This window comes from Paramisgurnus dabryanus, chromosome 1 (assembly GCF_030506205.2).
Source record: "Paramisgurnus dabryanus chromosome 1, PD_genome_1.1, whole genome shotgun sequence".
Classification (NCBI taxonomy): domain Eukaryota; kingdom Metazoa; phylum Chordata; class Actinopteri; order Cypriniformes; family Cobitidae; genus Paramisgurnus; species Paramisgurnus dabryanus.
The window spans coordinates 23,319,158-23,337,922 of NC_133337.1; the positions used below are offsets into that span (position 1 = coordinate 23,319,158).

An 18,765-nucleotide genomic window follows, 5' to 3' on the forward strand; every position below is an offset into this window, starting at 1 on the left:
TGAACTAAAGATGAGAGGACGCACTGATGAAAAGCCATTGTCCGTTACCTAACCCGAAGGATGCAGCCTGCGGAGGTCGCATATGCAGGCTCCATACGTCATCAAGCCTGGTTTATTTTAGTTAACTGAGCATTACATTCGCAAGTCATAAACATATTACAATAATTTACGATTAACTAAGAATAACAGTCAACTTTATAATTGGTAATATTCTGAAATAAGTATGCAGCCTAGAAATGCGACCTCAGGAGGCTGCAGCCATTGCCACGTCGGAGGAAGGGCGGGGCAGATGAGGGGCGGGGCAAATGACATCACACAATACAAAACGTTTTCGTTACATTAAACTTATCTAGTCAATATCCTCTTTCTTACATGCAGTCCTTATTACATTCATTTTAACTCGTCTGCTTTGCAGCACCGGTCCATTCAAATTCAGGAAAAATACAGAACAATATTTTAAAGTTAGGGATTTAAGACTTAAACGCGCTTGAAAGTGACTACAACGACTTTCTATTCTATTGGTGAACATATTGAAGCCCTCAGAAAAGTAATTTTCACACAGCACCATCATTCAGAGCTTAGTGACGTCACCTCGCGTCAGGCGTTTAAAGATCACTGGGCGCGGAGCGTCAAAATTGTCCGGACAGATCGCAACGATGACCGTGAAGAACAGAAATAAGAGCAATTCACAACCAATCGCCGAGAAAATCCCCGCCGTGAAGCAGCAGGATGACGTGGCGAAGAAAAGCCCCAAGAACGCGCCGGTGGTCGCAGGTCCGAGCGCGTTCATGAAGTTTATTTATGCGATATTTTATCTGACGCTCGCTGGAGGCGCGGGGCTCGCGGCGTTTTATTTGCAACAAGTTTTATCCGAAGTCAAAGTTACAACCTTGAGAAATGAAGAATCAATGGAGAGATGCAGAGAACTGAGCAGTGACGTGGAGCACGCACTTCAACAGGTCTGTTATCTTTAGAGATGTTATTATCTTAACTAACTGTTCTTGACATCCCAGCAAACTTGTGTTTGAGTTAACTGCAACAGAGAGTCATTGTATGTAACACTGAACTCACTTTTATTACTTTCATGAACTTCATTACAACAGTGGGGAACCTGGGCTCGTCTTACATTGAGGTTGTGCTATTTTTCTGTTCATTTAGACCTGAATGTTTAGAAATAAAGGTAAAAAATGTTAATAGTTGTGCACAGACATCCTATAATCTCAGGTTTAATTCATTCTCACCCAGTATTCAACAGTAAAACTTCCTCCAGAAGTCCAGCAGATGTGGTCATCTGTGATTGGTTGGTTAGATCAGAGAGGATTTAGTTACCCTGGGGTTTCCCATCATCATCATCTTGAGCTGTTGTTTACTGAATATTACTATCAAATGCATGCAGGGATTGAGGACATGAGCGGTACAGGACACTTGATTCAATAATAAATGTGTAAGAAGATCCTTTACACCTCGTGTGATGTGATAAAGTCCAAGATAAACAACATCCAGACCGGCAGCCTTTATAGTGCAGATGATTTGTGTTGTTGTCTACAGATCAGATGTGTGTGTCAGCAAACTTCAGATGAAAGTCTGATGTGTAGGTGTCCTGTGTTTTTACAAATCAATGCTTCCAGGACAAAAATATATGATACTGATCAAAATATTTAACATTAATTGTTTTGGGAGATTGAGCATCATTCAGAATGAGCTCTGTGAGCAGGCAAAACAAACTGCATTCGGTCAACACACGCTTAATAACTCAGATCTACATACGAATATAAGTGCACAAACTCCAATGCAGATAAAAGAGAAACAACATCGCAATATAGCAGTTTTAAATAATTACACAATAGAGCTAAAGAATCACAATATTAACACATCATCATCACACTTATATTCACATTAATGCAGAGATGCACGATATAAAGTTTCTGTGCCGACACTGACTTTGTTTTTTACTCTTCGTTTCAAATGATTATGTTGTGAACTCCTAGAATTGCAGAGCTTTTAATCTGTAGTTCTGTTGTCATTGTGACTCAATTCAATATAATCACACAATATGAGATCTGATGGGTTTATTGTCAGGATATAATCTGATCCCTGATCATCGCCTGTTTTTAAACAATCAACCAATGTCCAGTTGTAGGTAAAATGCTTTTATTTAGGCCGATATATCAGTGCATCCCTAAAAGCAGAGTGATTTGCTGTTTCATTACTGTTAAGGGAAACCACTGATAAACCTCTGTGTCTCTCCTCAGATAAATTCATTAAAATCATCTTTAGAGGGTTTGGAGACAGCAGTGGTCGATGCTAAAGCCGATCTACAGGGCACCAGCCGTGCAGTCCAGAAAGGAGAAGACAAGAACCGTCAGATGGAGGAAACGTTACAGAACCTCCAGAATAAAATCTTTAGAGATCTGACAAATGGGATTGAGGAGGTGAAGGATGCTCGTGAGAAGGACGTCTCCTCTTTGGAGCGCACCCTTGAGGAACGTCTGTCCCAGCTGAGTCGCTCCATCAGTGAGAGCGTGGCGGAGTTTGCAGGAGAACAGAACCAATATAAGAGTGAACTTCAGGAGCTTAAGGCTCGTCTGGAGGAGCAGCATATGCCTGCGTTCCTCAAACAGGAGCTGACGGCCATCAACAGCGCAGTGGCCAATCTCAACACGGCTAACGAGGTGGCCGAGGGAAACGTGGAGGTGCTCAGGGAGCAGATCGCCACGGTGGGTGCTGAGCTCCAGACCAGGAACAAGGAGGTGGCGTCTGTGTCCGAGGAGATCGAGGCCGTGCGATCGCTAATGCAAAGCACCGTGGGAGCGTTACGAGAGGAGGTGTCTGCGGCTCGGGCCGGCGTGCAGGGAACGTCCGACCAGCTTCAGGCTCTGACCGACGGACAGGACCGGTCCAGCGAGGCAATTCAGACCCTGGAGAAGCAGCTGAGAGAGGAACTGCTTAAGGTGGAGAAAAGAGGAGAAGATGTGGAGGCCAGACTGAAAGCCACGGAGGAGAGCGAGGAGTTACTGACATCATCGTTGTCAGAGCAGACAAACCGACTGGACGTTTTTATATCAAAGTATGAATCTCATGAGAGCTCACTGAATGAGTACAAAACATCAGCAGTGAAGGATATAGTGACACTGAGAGATGATCTGGAGGAGATGAAGAGCAGTCTGGGTGAGATACAGGTGAGCATTGCCGCTCTTGATGAGACTCAGGTGAGATTACATGCATTGGAACAGAAGCTTGATGGACTTAAAGATGCTGAGGGTTCAGAAGAACCACAAGAACTCGAAAGCACAGCTGAAAGTCCATCTGAAGATCAAGATGAATCTGAATGATCTTGAGATACATCATGAAAACATGATCGTTCATGATATTTGACACACGGTAGAAATGTGAAAATGAATCCAAATTGAGATCCAGTAACTGACAAAGAAAGCTGAATCGGTGAACTGCTGTTTATTATTATTAAAAATATCTCTTTTTTTATTGTTTCTTCCATCACAGTAAGACAAACACTGTCTCTGAATGTATCAAGAGTTGTTTACCAATAAAAATGTTTACAAACTTTATCAACTAATGTGTGGTTATCTCCAATTCAACAAACACCCATGGAAACATACGCACACACTTCTGTATATCAGAGGTCTTTAAGGTTTAACAGGACATTTTTAAGATGTAAAATAAATCTTTGGTGTCCCCAGAGTCTGTATGTGAAGTTTTAGCTGAAAATACCCCACAGATCATTTATTATAACATGTTCACTTTGTAAGTGTGAGCAAAAATGTGCTGTTTTGGGTGTGTCCTTTAAAATGCAAATGAGCTGATGAAATGCAAACACTGCCTGTTGAAATTCAAACTCATTTGTGCTGTCAATTATTTTCCTCTCTCGTCCCTGAGCTAAATGGCAGTGCCATGGTTGGATAGTGCAGATTAAGGGGCGGTATTATTATAATAAGATCCCCTTTTGACATCACAAGGGGAGCCAAATATCCCTCAGTACATGTATATAAATCAAGAATGGATTTCTTAGTATTTATTCCAGACGAGCCCCCATTTATGGTCCCGCACATTACTTGCTAGGAATTGAGGGACACGCAACATAATAGAAGGACAACAAGGGTATTCCAAATAAATAATTTATTTAACCATACTCACAATAATAACAAACGAAAGAATGAGACCTAAAACATAAGACCTAAACGAGAACAAAAACTAAATAGGCAAACAAGGACTCCCCGCTCCAAACTAACATGACAAACAAAAACTGAAAGATGAACGCATGTGGCTGTGCCAATGGCCCGCGGCTGTGCCAATGGCCCGCGGCTAGCAGAGACTCAATAGATCCGCCTCCTTTACCTTCATAGCCTCGTGTCCCAGCACAGCCAATAAGGAACTAAAGAAGACAAATGAAATATAATTAATTACAGTAATTATTTAAAACTCTGGGTGGAGTGTTCGTGACACACATAACATAACTATATCTTACTTTATTATGATGGTTACGTTACAAAGATGTAGAAAAAATACTTTTGGCAACATTTTAATTTAGCTGAATTGATTTTATCATGGGAATGTTATGCTCTTCATTTTAGCTTTTTATTATTAGGGATAAGTATTTTTAATTTAATTTATCCCTCAAAAGTTTTCGTATTCAAACAACATTTGGAGGACCCCCGATTAAAAACTTATGTTGTTTATTGTTCTGTCTCTCAAAATAATCCATTTGTTACATCTGAATTTCTCTTTATACATTAAAGATTTTTAGACAAACGTCTAGTAGTGTAATGTAAACACATTTACTGTGACTCATTGTTGATTCTTTGATGAATGTGTTTGTATTGAGATGACTGCAGTCATGTTTTATTTACATGAGGATCTGTTGTGTAGTTTGTGTACTACACTGATGTGTCTAATGATTTGATTTTGTTGACATTGAATGGGTGAGGTTAGACATCATTACAGATCAGATCAGATCAGACCATTTCCTCTTCTGGAAAGATTTGGCTGTTCTGTGCCGCACTTATGTGCCGAATCTTCATTCATATCTCAAATTAAATACTGTTTTAGGTATTCAATATCACATTATACTTTAAAACAATACCATGGTAATACTAAGGTGTTCTGTTCATGGATGTCATGCTAATCTATTAAGTACCATGTAAACTAAAATAATCTAATCTAATAGCATGGTATGATGGTCCAGGGCATATTAATGTTCTTATATAAATCTTGCTTTAAAAGTTTAATAAAACTGTATTTGTTAATATTAGTTAATGCATCAGCTAACTGAACTAACACAGAACAATACTTCAGTAGTTAAGCTTATGTTAATTTCAGCATTTACTAAAACATTTATAAAATCAAAAGATAAAGCTAAGTTAATTCATGGTAAAAAAATAACATGAAAAAGTGTACTGGCATTAACTTACATTAACAAAGATGAATACATTCTGATCAACTATAGGAATCATTGCTAGTTTATTTTAACTAATGCATTTACTCATGTTAACAAATACTCTCTTATTGTAAAGTCTTAGTGAAAGTTCATCTTCACCTGTCTACAAAAAGACTTCCAGCAGTAAATGCACATCTTGAATGCTGATAGAGATTGAGTTCATGTTGTCAGGAGATCTTTCTGCTCCAGTGTTTGATATTTTATCTCCCCTGAACTCTTCTTCATCTCTGCCAGCTCTTCTTCTCCTCTCATGACATCTTCAGCGATCTGTCCGATCCTCAGCGTCAGCTCCGATAGTTTGGATTCAATTATGGTAAAGTCCTGTCTGATCGTAAAGACTTTGGGCTTCAGGTCAGTAGCGAAGGTGGTCATCTTCAACATCTTGGCTTGAGCGCTCTCCAGCGTCAGGATCCGATCAGAGAGCTGTCTGTCGGCCGCGGAGAGCCCTTGAACGAGTTTGCCGATCTGATCCAGCCGCTGAGCGCTACTCTCCGTGGAGCTCTTCAGACCAGAAATACGGTCAATACTGCTGGCCAGAAGATCACCGATGCGTTTGATCATCAGCTTTTCAATCTGCGTGACCTTTTCCTCCAGGGTGTCGGTCTGGCTGACGAGAGCTTCCACTTCACCCTCCAGACCGCCCATGCGCCTCAGGTCCGTACGGACGGAGGCGACCTTTGACATCACTTCACTGGAGATGACCAGACTTCGGTTCTCGACGTTCTCCACGGCCAGGATGAGATGAGTCAGATTCTGTTGGAGTTGATGTCGCTGTCCAGTAAAGTTTGAGAATCTCTCCTTTAAATGAGAGACCTCCGCATCCAAACTCTTCAGCTGGGAAACGGGCGGTGATCTCTCCAGACCGGACATCAGTGCCTGAACACGGTCACACTAGAAAAATACACAAGACAGAGAGGGGCTTTAATGGACTTGTTTAATAAAATAAAAGTCACCTTACAGCTCCCCATCCATTCGAGGTTGATGTCTGCTCTATAGACGTTGAGCGAAGTGATCTCTCGGTCTCTATTTATTCATCAGTCTAACTGATCTCTGAAACAAAGACCTTGTTGACAATAAAAAGTTTTGGTTTCTTAAAGATGAGCGGAGATGATGAGCATGGATCACAACACAGTAACGTTAAAGGGACAATAAGTAGGATTTACCCCATCTAGTGGTGAAATTGTATTTTGCATTCAAATGAATAGTGCTCTCTGGCGCCTCGCTTTTCCAAATGCGTGTTGCAACTATGATAGCGTTATGTACTCACTGATCTCCAAGGTGATTTACTTCTCATTTATTTTCCCTGTTATTAGAAATAAACAACTGTAAAAATACTCTGTTGTTATCGATTATATGTGGAAGTTTACCGGAAGTTGCGTTTAGTCTACAAAAGCTGTTCGTTTATGTTGTTACTGCTGAAAGCATCTTTAAGGCATTCAGCATTTATGCATCTGCAAGTTGGTCATTTGAACTTGAGCACAGTATTATTTCATATGCACATTGAGGATTGTCTATATATGTGTGTGTTTATTTAAAGACACAGAAGTTCAGATAGCATTTAGTTTTATTAAAATCAGCAAAACATCTGGAGCACAAATCATCCATAAGAGACACAACAGCAGTAATATCAAGATAACCAGAGATATGTATAAAGGCTAGATGTGTTACGGCAGAGTCTCTAACGTCATCACCTGGCGGCCATCTTACTTCAGACAGCTCGCTCACTCGTAGCATTGAGATTAATGGTGCAGATACTTTTAAATGACCATAACTTGCTCAATTTTCTACCAATTTTCAAATGGTTTGGTTTCTTACAAACATTATTAACGTGGCTAAAATTCTGGATGCTTTGACATGTTTAATGAAAATAATTTATTAAGTATAAGTATGCAGTGTCAGAGGTAAATCTTTGATGTTTATAACAAACCAAACCGTTTGAAAATCGATTGAAAATTGAGCAAGTTATGGTCATTTAAAAGTACCTGCACCATTAAACTCAATGCTACGAGCGAGCGCCCTGTGGTAAGATGGCCACCAAATGCGGACGTTCCACTCAATTGGCCAGCAGCGTGGACTAGACATCTAGACTTGATTATACAAATCTATGAAGATAACATCTAGAAATGCTAAGAAATACCGGCTTCTGTGTTCCTGTAGCTCAACTCATAAAGCATTGGATTAACAAAACAATATGAGAAAATATATTGAATGGACCAAAACTCACATCTGCCAAATGCAAAAATATAAATGGCTCTGAACAAAAATAAGTGTGTAATAAAGCGTATACAGACCAGCACATTAGATATCATTAAAGTTAAATATCACTCATGACCTCTGTAAACAACTTACATACTGAAATATTTGAGTCCTGTCACAGTAAGAATGACATCATGTGATGTACAGGAATGCTAAATATATACATTTATCAATAATAATAATAGGTTTTATTCTTCTTCTAGTACTGTATTAGATCTATAATCAATCATTTCCTCTTGTATATTTGTGTTTAAACATCTTTGGTCATGTGATACACAAGAACCCGAGCTTAAACTTCATGCACAAATTAAATGTCCGACAACAACACAACACACAATACTGACAATGACTTAACTCCATAATGAAAACATTCATGTGCAACAGCAGATAAACACACATCAGTACTATGGGCTCAGATTGTTTCTGTGATGTCATTCAGACTGTAAGTGATTGCGATCTCAGGTCACTCCAGGATCACATCATGTGATGAGTTCTGTTGGAGTCCTCAACATCTTCTCCTCTGTGTCCTGCACCTGTAGCGTCAGCTCCTTTAATCTCCTCTCTGTGTCGCTCAGCTGAGCTCGGAGTTTAAGCATAGATCGGACAGACTCCTCTACGTCCGGCAGCCGGCTCTCCCACTGTTTGACGCGAGGAAGCGTCTTCTCCAGCCTCTTCTGGAGGTCCTCACGGCTCCTGGTCAGAGATCTGAGCTTCTCCTGGAGTTTAGAAACCCGTCCAGAGTTCCAGTCCAGAAGCTCCTGGACTTTCCTAGCGTCCTCCTCCTCGGTCCGATCCAAGACTCGTGAGTTTCTCTTGATGCCGTCCTCCACCTCCTGCAGACGTTCACTCAGGACGCGCAGACGTCCGTCTACGGCATTGACGTGCTCCGTGATGCGTCCATGCGTGGACCGTGATTCTGTCTTCAGCTCGTTCAGGTCGTCGCTCACGTCTGTCTGTCTGCTCCTCCACGTCTCTGTGATGTTCTGGAAGCGGTTGTTTATGGTTTGGTACTGGAGTGAAGACGTCTCCTGGTGCTCCTGCAGTACTGTGGACGTGTCGTGGATGAAGGCGATGTCGTGTTTGATCTTTGTCATCAGGGTCGTGGAGGTCAGAATCTCATCATATTCATCTATGGAAGCCTGCAGCTGCATCCACAACACATGAAATCATGGTGTTTGTGTGACCACATTCAGTACTAGTGTTCTTCTTACAGCATATCTTCACTATATAGTGTATACTGGTTTAAAAACAGTATGTAAAACAGTACAGTGTATTTAATGCTTTACTAGTACTCAGTTTAAGTTATTCTGCCTGACGTTTATTTTTCTTGATCTTATTTCTTTGTCAGTTTGGTTAGGAAGTCAGGATAGTTCATTTGTAAATGTATTTTATTGATTGTTAGGTTATTTTTTTAGTAACGGATGTTTTGTTTATATTGGCCTCGCTGAATATATTGCTCCTTTACATTTATTATGTTTCTCTTTGATAAATGATTTAAACTTAAGTATGGTGTCTTTGGTGATCTGCTGCCTAAAGTCAGAATCTGTTGTTTACGCCTTTCCCTTTTTAAACAGGTCTTAACAACAAACTTAACAAACAAACTTAGATTTACTTCATATTTCAAAGTGATATAAAACATCATGAAGTGATTTTCTTACAATATAAATATTGCTGTGCATACAGTGAAGCCTAAACATCTGAGATTATTTGAGAAATGTTGAATTCATGTTTTACTGAAATCTAGGAAACAGCACAGACCAGCATAATATCCATACTGGTTTAGCTGGGGGTCACCAACACCAAAGCACAACATATGCTGGTCTTGCTGGTATTATGTTTTTTTTCCAGCAGGGACAGTAAATTATTTATTCTGCCATAGATCAGTAAACAAACACGTGAAATATGAAGCTTATGAACTCTTAATAATAACATCATGTCAAATATCATCCAGGAGACCTTCAGCTTTGATTCAGAGCTTCTACCAAAATATAACAAACTTAAATTTCCCTGCACATAATATAATCTGTAATAATATAAAACTGTACTGAGAAAACCTCAGACTTTTGTACCTCACTGTATTTCAGACAGATAAAATGATTTAATGATATAAATGAATTAAAGTGTTAAATTGAGACCTTTTCTGAGACTGTGGTCATCTGTGACTGGAGCTCGAGGACGCCTCGTGTCTTCTCAAATAATTCCTCGTATTGTTCTTTCATTTCTGCAAACTTTACATTCTGTTGATAGAGAGCACTGCAAAAACAAAAACAATATAAAGATCAACATCTAAATCTGAATCAGGAATATAAGTTAACTGTTAGTTTAGTGTAAACTCACCACATTAACACTAAAGAGACCGCGAGAGACATCAAACTCATGACGAGCTTCACATCTGAACTCTTTTCTGAACTTTTAATCGTGTTTTCTTTCTCTTCTGCTTCTCTTTTGACTTCATCTTTAACTTTATCTTCTGATTTTCTCTTCTTTCCGTTTTCTTGGGCATCTGAAGTCTTTTTTCGTTGTTTTATTTCGCCGCTCTGCATGTTTGAACTCAAAGTCTTTAAAACTCTAAAAGCGCCCTCTGTTATAAATTTATATATGCAAATAAATAAGAAAACATTTGACATCTAAAGTCATTATATATTCATTAGATTGCTGAGATCTCGTCAGATGCTGAAGTCGCCACGCAGCAGAACAGAAACAACAGAAAAACAGCGCAGCGCCACACATAACGTGTTGAGTTCTGAAGTGGGCGGGATCCAGGGCCCGGAAGTTGCCTATTATTGGTCAGACAGGACGCGAATATTTCTTTTATTTAAACCTTTTAATGTGTTTTCAGTTTTAATGGCTATAAAATGTAAAAGCGAGTGTCATTATTGCGGTGTAAATTGTTGTTAAAATTTCTGCAGAAATCCAACGATACCTATCACGTGACAGATGTGACATTTCTCTGCGCTGCTCCATAAGATAGTTTATTAGTTTTTTCAATGAGACTGTTGAGAAATTATTATATTTGTATGTCAAATGTTAATCCTCAAAATTAACACATTTAAATCATAACAGTTTCTAGTAAATATATTTGATCTGAAGACATAAATGCGTCTCGATGTTGTGATCCGCCGAGCGCCCCCTGCAGGACTCAACAGCGTCAGAGATACTCAAATCTTTCATACACACTCATCTTTAGTTATAAAAAAACAAAAAAACACTCATCTTTAGTTTGTTTAGTTCATAGTTAGGTCTTAAACCACTATAAATGCTGTTAATGTTTGGTTCTCCACCTCTTTTGTGTATGTAGAGGGTTAATGTACCGCAATAACCTCTAAAATATAATCACAGTTATAATCTTTCTCCACAAAAACTAAACAGGTTTAAATGCTTGACAAGTACCTTCTTTATTCAATCGCTTCATGGAAATTAAACATTACAATAAATCAAACCTCAGATTTATAAGAGAAAAGGTTTACGTCAATTATACATTTATTTTAGATATACAATGACATGAATATGAGCCATATAAATCCCTTTCAGTCAACAAACATACATTAATTCTCATGAAAATGTTTGTAATTCTTATGAAAATTATTTTTCTTGAACATTGATGTTTTTATTATTATTGCACTTTATAAACACATCTTATGATGTAATTATTGTCTTGATAGTGTAGATGGAATAGTGCACTTGAAAATAGTAAACATAAGAGACGTCTCGTTCTTTAAGAGATCCAAGAACAAAACGCCAGTTGACCCTTCTCCTTTAAAGTTATAAACAAAATGTATAATAATGACAGTAAATGTTGTCAGGCTAAATAATTCATATATATATATACAGCAGACATTATAGTGACCTAAACCCCAAACTAAAGCAATCCACTCAATAAGAGTTGAATAATCATTTGGTCAACAGCGTGCAAATGAAAGCTCGTACATACAGGAGATCCTTCATAATGATTGATTTAAAGCTACATCCCTTTAACCCTTTAGTGTCTGTGATGTGAATCTCTCTGGGGTCCAGCGAGGGATCAAGTATTATAACGGTCCTGCAGTTAAATCAGACAGAATAAATGATCAATCACAAAGAAAACTTGTTTATATTGAGTGATGATAACTACAGGAGACACACCTGTATATTTGACACCACGTCTGTGGCCATGACGGACAGTTTCCCTGCCACCGAGCGGACGCCCGTCTTAAACTGAGTCATGTTGGGCACGGAGGGCAGAACGTTACTCAACCTGTATGAGCTGTTGGGGGCTGACACACACACAAACACACACACACACACACACACATTATTGTGTTTATCTGGTGGTCATGACCTGAGCTGAAATATTTAATATAGTGAGGATTTGTTGTTCACGCATTATTAAGGTCATGTGCTGTACATTCTGCAGTGTTCATGTCTTTCCTAATATTACATAAAGCAATAAAATAGCGTTGTGCCTTTATAAAAGTGTGATTTCTTTGCTTATATCTGAAAACTTCTTAAGAACAACTTTCTCCAACTTAATTTTGACTTTGTACAGTTATTAAGAGATAAAGGGTGAACTCGATGAGAGATGCGTTGCCAAGTCCTCTGCTTTTTTGCGGACATCAGATTTGGGCTACTTTAAAACTGTTTCAGCGGTTAAAGAGTTAAAGATTTAGTTTATTAGTTTGGGCTGTGAATAGTCATGCTTTTGGGCTAGTTTTGAATAGTCATTGGGATGGTTTTGATACGCAAATCTGGCAACCCTGGCTGTGTGCTTGTGCAGATGTTTGGTTCGAGTATATATGTGCATGTAAACCAACATTTTAATCAGATTGCAATGTTAAGGGACATGTAAACTGTATTGTAGTAACCTGCAACCGGATTAAATGTTGTGCATGTAAACATAACCATTAGTTGATTAAATGTCTCTCTGGACTGTAAGACTCTGATAAGGGTACAGTATATGATGTATAATAAAGTCTTATTTCAGTTCAACATCAGGTCTGTATTTAATCTGTATTGAGTAATGAAAGTTACCAGATGATTTCTTCTGCTCATCAAAGAGATCTGCTGAACTGATGGAGGAACTCCCTGAAAAATTCTCCAGTCGAGCTCGAACTTCATACTGAAGATGAAAAACAACAACAATCAAGCCAAACACAAACACTACACAAATCAACAACACAAACTAAAACTTACTCAGTAAATTAATCACAATTATAAATCCTTCACCTCCTGAAGTCGAGCGATATTTCAGTTTTACTGCACAATCACAACGTTTGTTATCATTTATTCATTTTAATTAGTAAAGTAGTTATTTTATGACTTTTTCATTGATATGTATTTGAGTTTGTCTGTATGTGTAGCCTACTTGAATAAAACATTTAATGAAAACACATTTTTATAGTTCATATGTTACTATTGAAGTTTGATTTTTCTATTGAGAGGAAAGTTTGATAATATTATTGATTAAAAACATCAGAAAATCTATCAGCCTGCTGTATTATCTAAGATGCTGGTGAACTCTCTGAAACTGATCCTGGTCAGTTTTTTCTCTTATAGACGGTTTTATCAGACACGGCTTGTTATATTAAGTACTTTAAAAGTACTTTGTTGTTATTTATTCTTAGTGGAGTTTTCCGGAAGTTACGCGTTGACCACGAAAGCTACTTATTTATGTTGTTACTGCTGAAATCGTCTATAAACATCACACTTTACATGCAAAACAGGTTAGTGAAGACGTCACCTCAGAGTTGTCCTGTTTGTTGAAGTACATGTCTGATGAAATCGCTTTAACGTCTCCAAATTTCTTGCGAGCGTCATCAGAGACCGACCCATCAGGTTGGGTTTTCCTCCTCGCTGAGGCTCTGTGATGACATCACAACATTATAATAGCAGCGATGTCATGTATTTATTAGTGCGTGTGTGTCTGTGACCTCTGACCTCTCGCCTGATGATGATGTTTTGGTATCCAGATAGAAATCAGCCTCTGGTTTACTGTGCTCTTGTTTTTTGCCTCCTGCCCACTGAGAGAAGAAGAGATCGGACGACCCAGGCGTGTCATCTGTAAACCTGTCAAAGCACAACATAACAACACGACTTCTTTGTACATGCAGTTGTGAGTCCTAAAAATATACAGATACAAGTTTTCACCTAACTCACTGAACATTAAAGACTTGAGTGACTTTAACCTCCGTGTAAACACAGAGAGTGAATATTTTGTATAATTGTTTATATATTTTAATGAGGGAAATTTGTCCTGTGATGTTTATACACTGACACCACAGGACCTAAAGTAGATATGTGACGACTGAATGAAGCTTTACTTTGAGGAGAAGCGTCGATCTTCCTCATCATCATCATCATCCTCATATGTTCTGCTCTTAGAGGATGAGGAGGAAACATTTGGAGACTCCTGCTGAATGATCTTCATGTCGTCCATCACGGAGTGAGACTGTCCACTGAAAAACAAAACCTTTAAATGAAGACCAGCGCTGTTGAATTAAAGCATTGACACACAGATCATCAGAGACTTTAAGTGCTGACCTCCGGCCACCGAAACCCATCCCCAGACGCTCGGCCTGCTCCTTCTTATTCCCCTCCAGACGGTTGATTTTCACATCATCTCTTTTCCTCTGAACCTCAAAACTCTCATACGCCAGACTGAGAGATGAAACCCTACAACAGCAGATACACTTCACTATTATTACACAACACACATCTACTCCACTAACTCGTGGAGAAAATATACAACATTGAGGGATTTATGATCAAGAATCTGAGAGATTTATCAGATGTTTGTTTACAACTATAATGATTTACACTGCATGTATCAGGGATCCATAAAACACACACAGTAATGTTTAGTAAAGAGAGCTTACGGGAGATCATCAGTTTGATTGTTTCTGTTGAGATCTTCATGAAGTTTCTCCTCAGCTTGAGCTCTCTTCTGTTGGGCGGAGAAACTGGCACTGCTCACCTTCTGTGCACCCAGACCCGCTTTTCTTGAGCCCATCTGATTCATACAGACACATCATCATCATCATCATCATCATCATGTCCCAGTACACATTATTCATCATTAGATTTAAAGTGATTTAGAGTAAACAGACCGTTTTCTTGGCCGTGTTTTTTTTCTTTATGAGAGAGGACGGATCTGTGAGGTATGAAACACAATCATTATAGTTATTATAAGATGATATTATTATTATTATATGATATGACTGTAGGGTTAATGATTGATGATCACCTAAAGTGCTGTCTGAAGAGACACTGAGCTGATGGACACTTGGACCCGCTGGACTGTCATCTGTTCATAAATACATCATCATCATCATCATCGTCATCATCACAAACACTAACTTACACTTCACATCTGAATAAACTCTCTTACCATTGTTATTTTTATCCTCAACTCTTGATTCCTTCGGCTGGTTGACGTTCAGCTGAACAAAAGGCTTTTCGGGTTGGGCAGTCTGGATAAACAAAGGTTTACATGAATAAAATTCCTAAGGACTTAACCGGGTTAATTTAAGAGATACATTGAGTCCTTTACTCATCATTGTGTCATTCAAACACCCTTTCATTAAATACTGAATGATTTTATAGTTTATTTTTCACCAAACACTCGTGTCATTTATTCATGAAGCTTTAAAGATCCTCACATCCCACTCTCATTACAAACAGATCAACTAGTTGTAAACTGTTTTAGTACTGAACAGCAACGAAACTTGTGGGGTTAGAGACTGACACAGTCTGAGTAAATCATGACATCAGTTTAATTTGTGGCTGATTTAACCCTTTAAAACTCTTCTTTTGGATTACCTATATTAATCTGCAATCTAAACTGATTGTTAGCGTTAGAAACAGTTTTGAAAAGCTCAGTCGTATAACTGAAGTGTTTAAACAAATGTCAAATATTCTCACATGTCTTTATAAAGAGCTTTTTAATATTCTTGCCTTTGAATGAATGCACAACATCCTAAAACACAAAGTGCATAAAATGAAATGAAATGATTTGATTGGCTGATGAATCTCACCTGAGCGAGTTGAGTAAAGAAATCCTGGTGTTTGTCCAGCGGTGATGTGGGTGAGAGAGGAGCTTGACTGTCCAACCATAACTAAACAAACACAGTAATGCCAACAACTGTCATCATCTGAGAGATTATTCAACTTTACAGTACAGTATGATATTAAATCACAAATTATTATATACTACAGATTAATATAGTATAGTATGGTACAGTACATACTAGACTATAGTTCAGTCACATCTAGTGAATCTAGTACAGTACAGTAGTATGTGCAGTACATTAGGGTACAGTACAGTATAGTGTCATGTAGTATAGTAGATTATAGTATAGTGTAGTTTAGTGTAGTAATGTGTTAATGTCAGACCTCTGTGCCGTGTTGTTTGGTTGCTTGTGTTGCCAGGTTTTTGATTTTCTCTCTGTAAAGCACCGCCGCTCTGCTGTTGTATTTGGTGTTGGCTGCGTTGGCGTTACACCCGTGCTGACTGAAAAAAGCGCTCTGCATGAGGAAGGAGGGGTCAAAGGTTAGAGATAACATTTGACCAATCATGTGATTTGTGTTCTGTCCATACAGCATTAAATGAAGTGTGTAAGATAAGAAAGACCCACCGCACTAGCATTACCACCAACTTGCATACAGCGCAGCTGAAACCACGACCAGTTTGAGTCCAATTCAGTCGATCTGTACAAAACAAGAGAAAACACCTCAAGTCACTTGATTTATGAATAACAGAGTAACTATGTAGAAAAAAAAAGGTTTTTGTGTGTCATAAATCAAAACACTTAAAATCAGCCAGTTTATAAATATATTGTACATTTACTTATTTGCAAACATGCCCTCTTCACTTTAGTCATGTGGCATAATTTAAAGAGGACATTTCACAAGACTTTTTTAAGATAAGATCAAATAAATTAATCTTTGGTGTCCTCAGAGTACGTATGTGAAGTTTTATCTTAAAATACTGTATAGATAATTTATCATAAGATGTTAAAATTAACTCTTTGTAGTTTTGATGAAAAATGTGCTGTTTTTGTGTGTGTTCTTTAAAATGCCAGTGAGCTGATATCTGCACAAAATGGCAGTGCTGTGGTTGGATACTGCAAATTAGTATTAGTATAATAAGATCCCCTTTTGACATCACAAGGGGAGCCAAATTTCAATGAGCTACTTTTTTCACATGCTTACAGAGAACGGTTTACCAAAACTAAGTTTGATCTTTTTCACATTTTTAGGTTGATAGAAGCACTGGGGACCCAATTATAGCACTTAAACATAGAGTCAGATTTTCATGATATGTCCCCTTTAACACGAGCTTAATTCTTTAATGCTTTATTTCTATAAACTGACATTTACAGTACACATTTTATTTAGTTGTTCATATAAAGGAGGTGTAATGTATACCTGATGAAGGACAGATGAACCCCGAGCGAGCGATGAGTCCCTGAACAGTCAATACACAGAAATACACCGTATGTGATGCTCGCCCAGCTCGGGTTCTTCAATGAACAATCAAAACAAACCTAACAAAACACAACAATAACACAAACTTTAACAAATCTCTTCTCAATACAACACAATGAAAGAACTTATTTACATAATGATGCATGTAATGGATTAATAAATACTGTCTAACTAACTTTAACTCTAATTAACTTGACCCTTTATTCATTTAATCTCAGTTACTAGTACTTGCATAACAAACTATATTATAAATAATTCACAAAGTAAGTTACTTAAAGTTAGTAAAACACTGAAATAAGCATGAAACAAAATGACCAATTAAAAACTCTGTATTTGATGACAGCGTATAAAGCTTTAAATTCAATCAAATTACCATGGTTTTACTACAGTAACTATAACTTTACTCCAGAGATGGCATTTGCGTTTAAACCACAGTAACCACAGTTTAACCGCGATATCAACCTCGAGTAAATGATTTCTACTCGTGTACTATAGTAAAACATTGTTAAGGGTTATTTATAAGAAGTGTTGGTGTTATTATTGATAAAAGATGAAGAGCGTCGGCTGCCATATGTTTGATATAAAAACATGCGACGTGTCCAGACTTCCTCCCTTCCTCCACCAGCACGATAAAACATCGCGATTATCCGCGTGTCCGCTCTTGAACATCTCACCTTATTCGTCGGTAAGGATCGCAAACGTTTGAAAATAGCAGAGATGTCGCTTTTCGTCGGTTCAGACATTTTTACAGCTGCTGTAAACTCTGAAGTTTAGTCACTATAAGCACACAACTAACGTCGCACTTCCTGATGTCGTTACGTCACAGCCGTGCGTGCAGCAGCTGCGCGCTCATTGGTGGAAAAACTCACATCGTCTGTTTACAAACAATGAGATGAAAGTATTGCATTCTTGGCACTTTTTGTTTGCTTTTTATTAACACACAGATCGAAATGTCTTAAACGACTAATACAATTATTTTTTTTAGAGAAGAATTTTAGTGAAAAGTTAAAACTGCGATCTGTAACACTTTAAAATAAACAAAAATTAGTCATTAAATAAGTGCGTAAATAAATCTGTGTTTAAAAGTGTAAGTTAACCAGATTTAAACGGTAAGATTATAGTACATTTACAAGTTTAGCTGTTAGGTACGATTTGATAGGAAAAGGTGTGGTTTAACCTACAAACAAATTATCTCAATGGTGTGGTTTCCCGGACAGGGATTAGTTTAAACCAGGACTAGGCCTTAGTTTAATGAGGAAATATAACTAGTTTTAACAAACATGCATTACTAAAAACATTACTTGTGTGAATTTTGAGGCAAATCAAAATGCAGTATATGCAGTATATGTATATCAGTTTGGACAGCTCTTACATTTATTTTAGTCTAGGACTAGTCTAATCCCTGTCCAGGAAACCACCCCATAGGTTAAACTTTAAAGTCTTTGTGGAATCCTACATTTAAATTCTACATTCAAAGTGTCTGCTTCCCTTTTCTACTCTTATGAAAAGAAACTGTAGTAAAACCATTACAACAATTTTACCAAATTGTCTTTGTTTCTTATGTTTCAAATCCCTACTGAAAAATCCAGTTTAGA

General features: G+C 38.0%; 3 protein-coding genes across 5 annotated transcripts; 1 reads left to right on the forward strand and 2 right to left on the reverse strand.

The window, feature by feature from the left end:
* Positions 1-335: 335 nt before the first annotated feature.
* ckap4 (cytoskeleton associated protein 4) lies at positions 336-3,566 on the forward strand. The gene is made up of 2 exons (XM_065271011.2): positions 336-959; positions 2,253-3,566. Exons 1-2 carry the CDS (start codon positions 657-659, stop codon positions 3,330-3,332), a joined length of 1,383 nt encoding a protein of 460 aa, XP_065127083.2. The 5' UTR covers positions 336-656; the 3' UTR covers positions 3,333-3,566.
* A 561-nt stretch (positions 3,567-4,127) lies between these two features.
* Positions 4,128-10,449, reverse strand: ikbip (IKBKB interacting protein). Of its 3 annotated transcripts, XR_010533180.2 has the most exons (4): positions 10,046-10,448; positions 9,844-9,961; positions 5,552-6,343; positions 4,128-4,390 (listed from the first exon to the last, which is right to left on the reverse strand). XR_010533180.2 is itself a non-coding variant. In XM_065271004.2 (3 exons), the coding sequence occupies exons 1-3, from the start codon at positions 10,333-10,335 to the stop codon at positions 5,612-5,614; spliced, it is 1,140 nt and encodes a 379-aa protein (XP_065127076.2). In that variant the 5' UTR covers positions 10,336-10,448; the 3' UTR covers positions 4,128-5,611. The 3 variants fall into 3 exon arrangements, 2 of the variants coding, with proteins under 2 accessions (XP_065127076.2, XP_065127077.2); XM_065271004.2 differs by having other exon boundaries at positions 4,128-6,343; XM_065271005.2 differs by lacking the exons at positions 4,128-4,390; positions 5,552-6,343 and adding an exon at positions 7,000-8,853 and having other exon boundaries at positions 10,046-10,449.
* A 629-nt stretch (positions 10,450-11,078) lies between these two features.
* Positions 11,079-17,997, reverse strand: arfgap3 (ADP-ribosylation factor GTPase activating protein 3). The gene is made up of 16 exons (XM_065270991.2): positions 17,845-17,997; positions 17,111-17,229; positions 16,318-16,390; positions 16,076-16,207; positions 15,718-15,798; positions 15,072-15,153; positions 14,928-14,987; positions 14,791-14,834; positions 14,560-14,693; positions 14,225-14,356; positions 14,005-14,139; positions 13,622-13,750; positions 13,425-13,545; positions 12,716-12,803; positions 11,831-11,961; positions 11,079-11,747 (listed from the first exon to the last, which is right to left on the reverse strand). The coding sequence occupies exons 1-16, from the start codon at positions 17,911-17,913 to the stop codon at positions 11,730-11,732; spliced, it is 1,548 nt and encodes a 515-aa protein (XP_065127063.2). The 5' UTR covers positions 17,914-17,997; the 3' UTR covers positions 11,079-11,729.
* Positions 17,998-18,765: the final 768 nt, after the last annotated feature.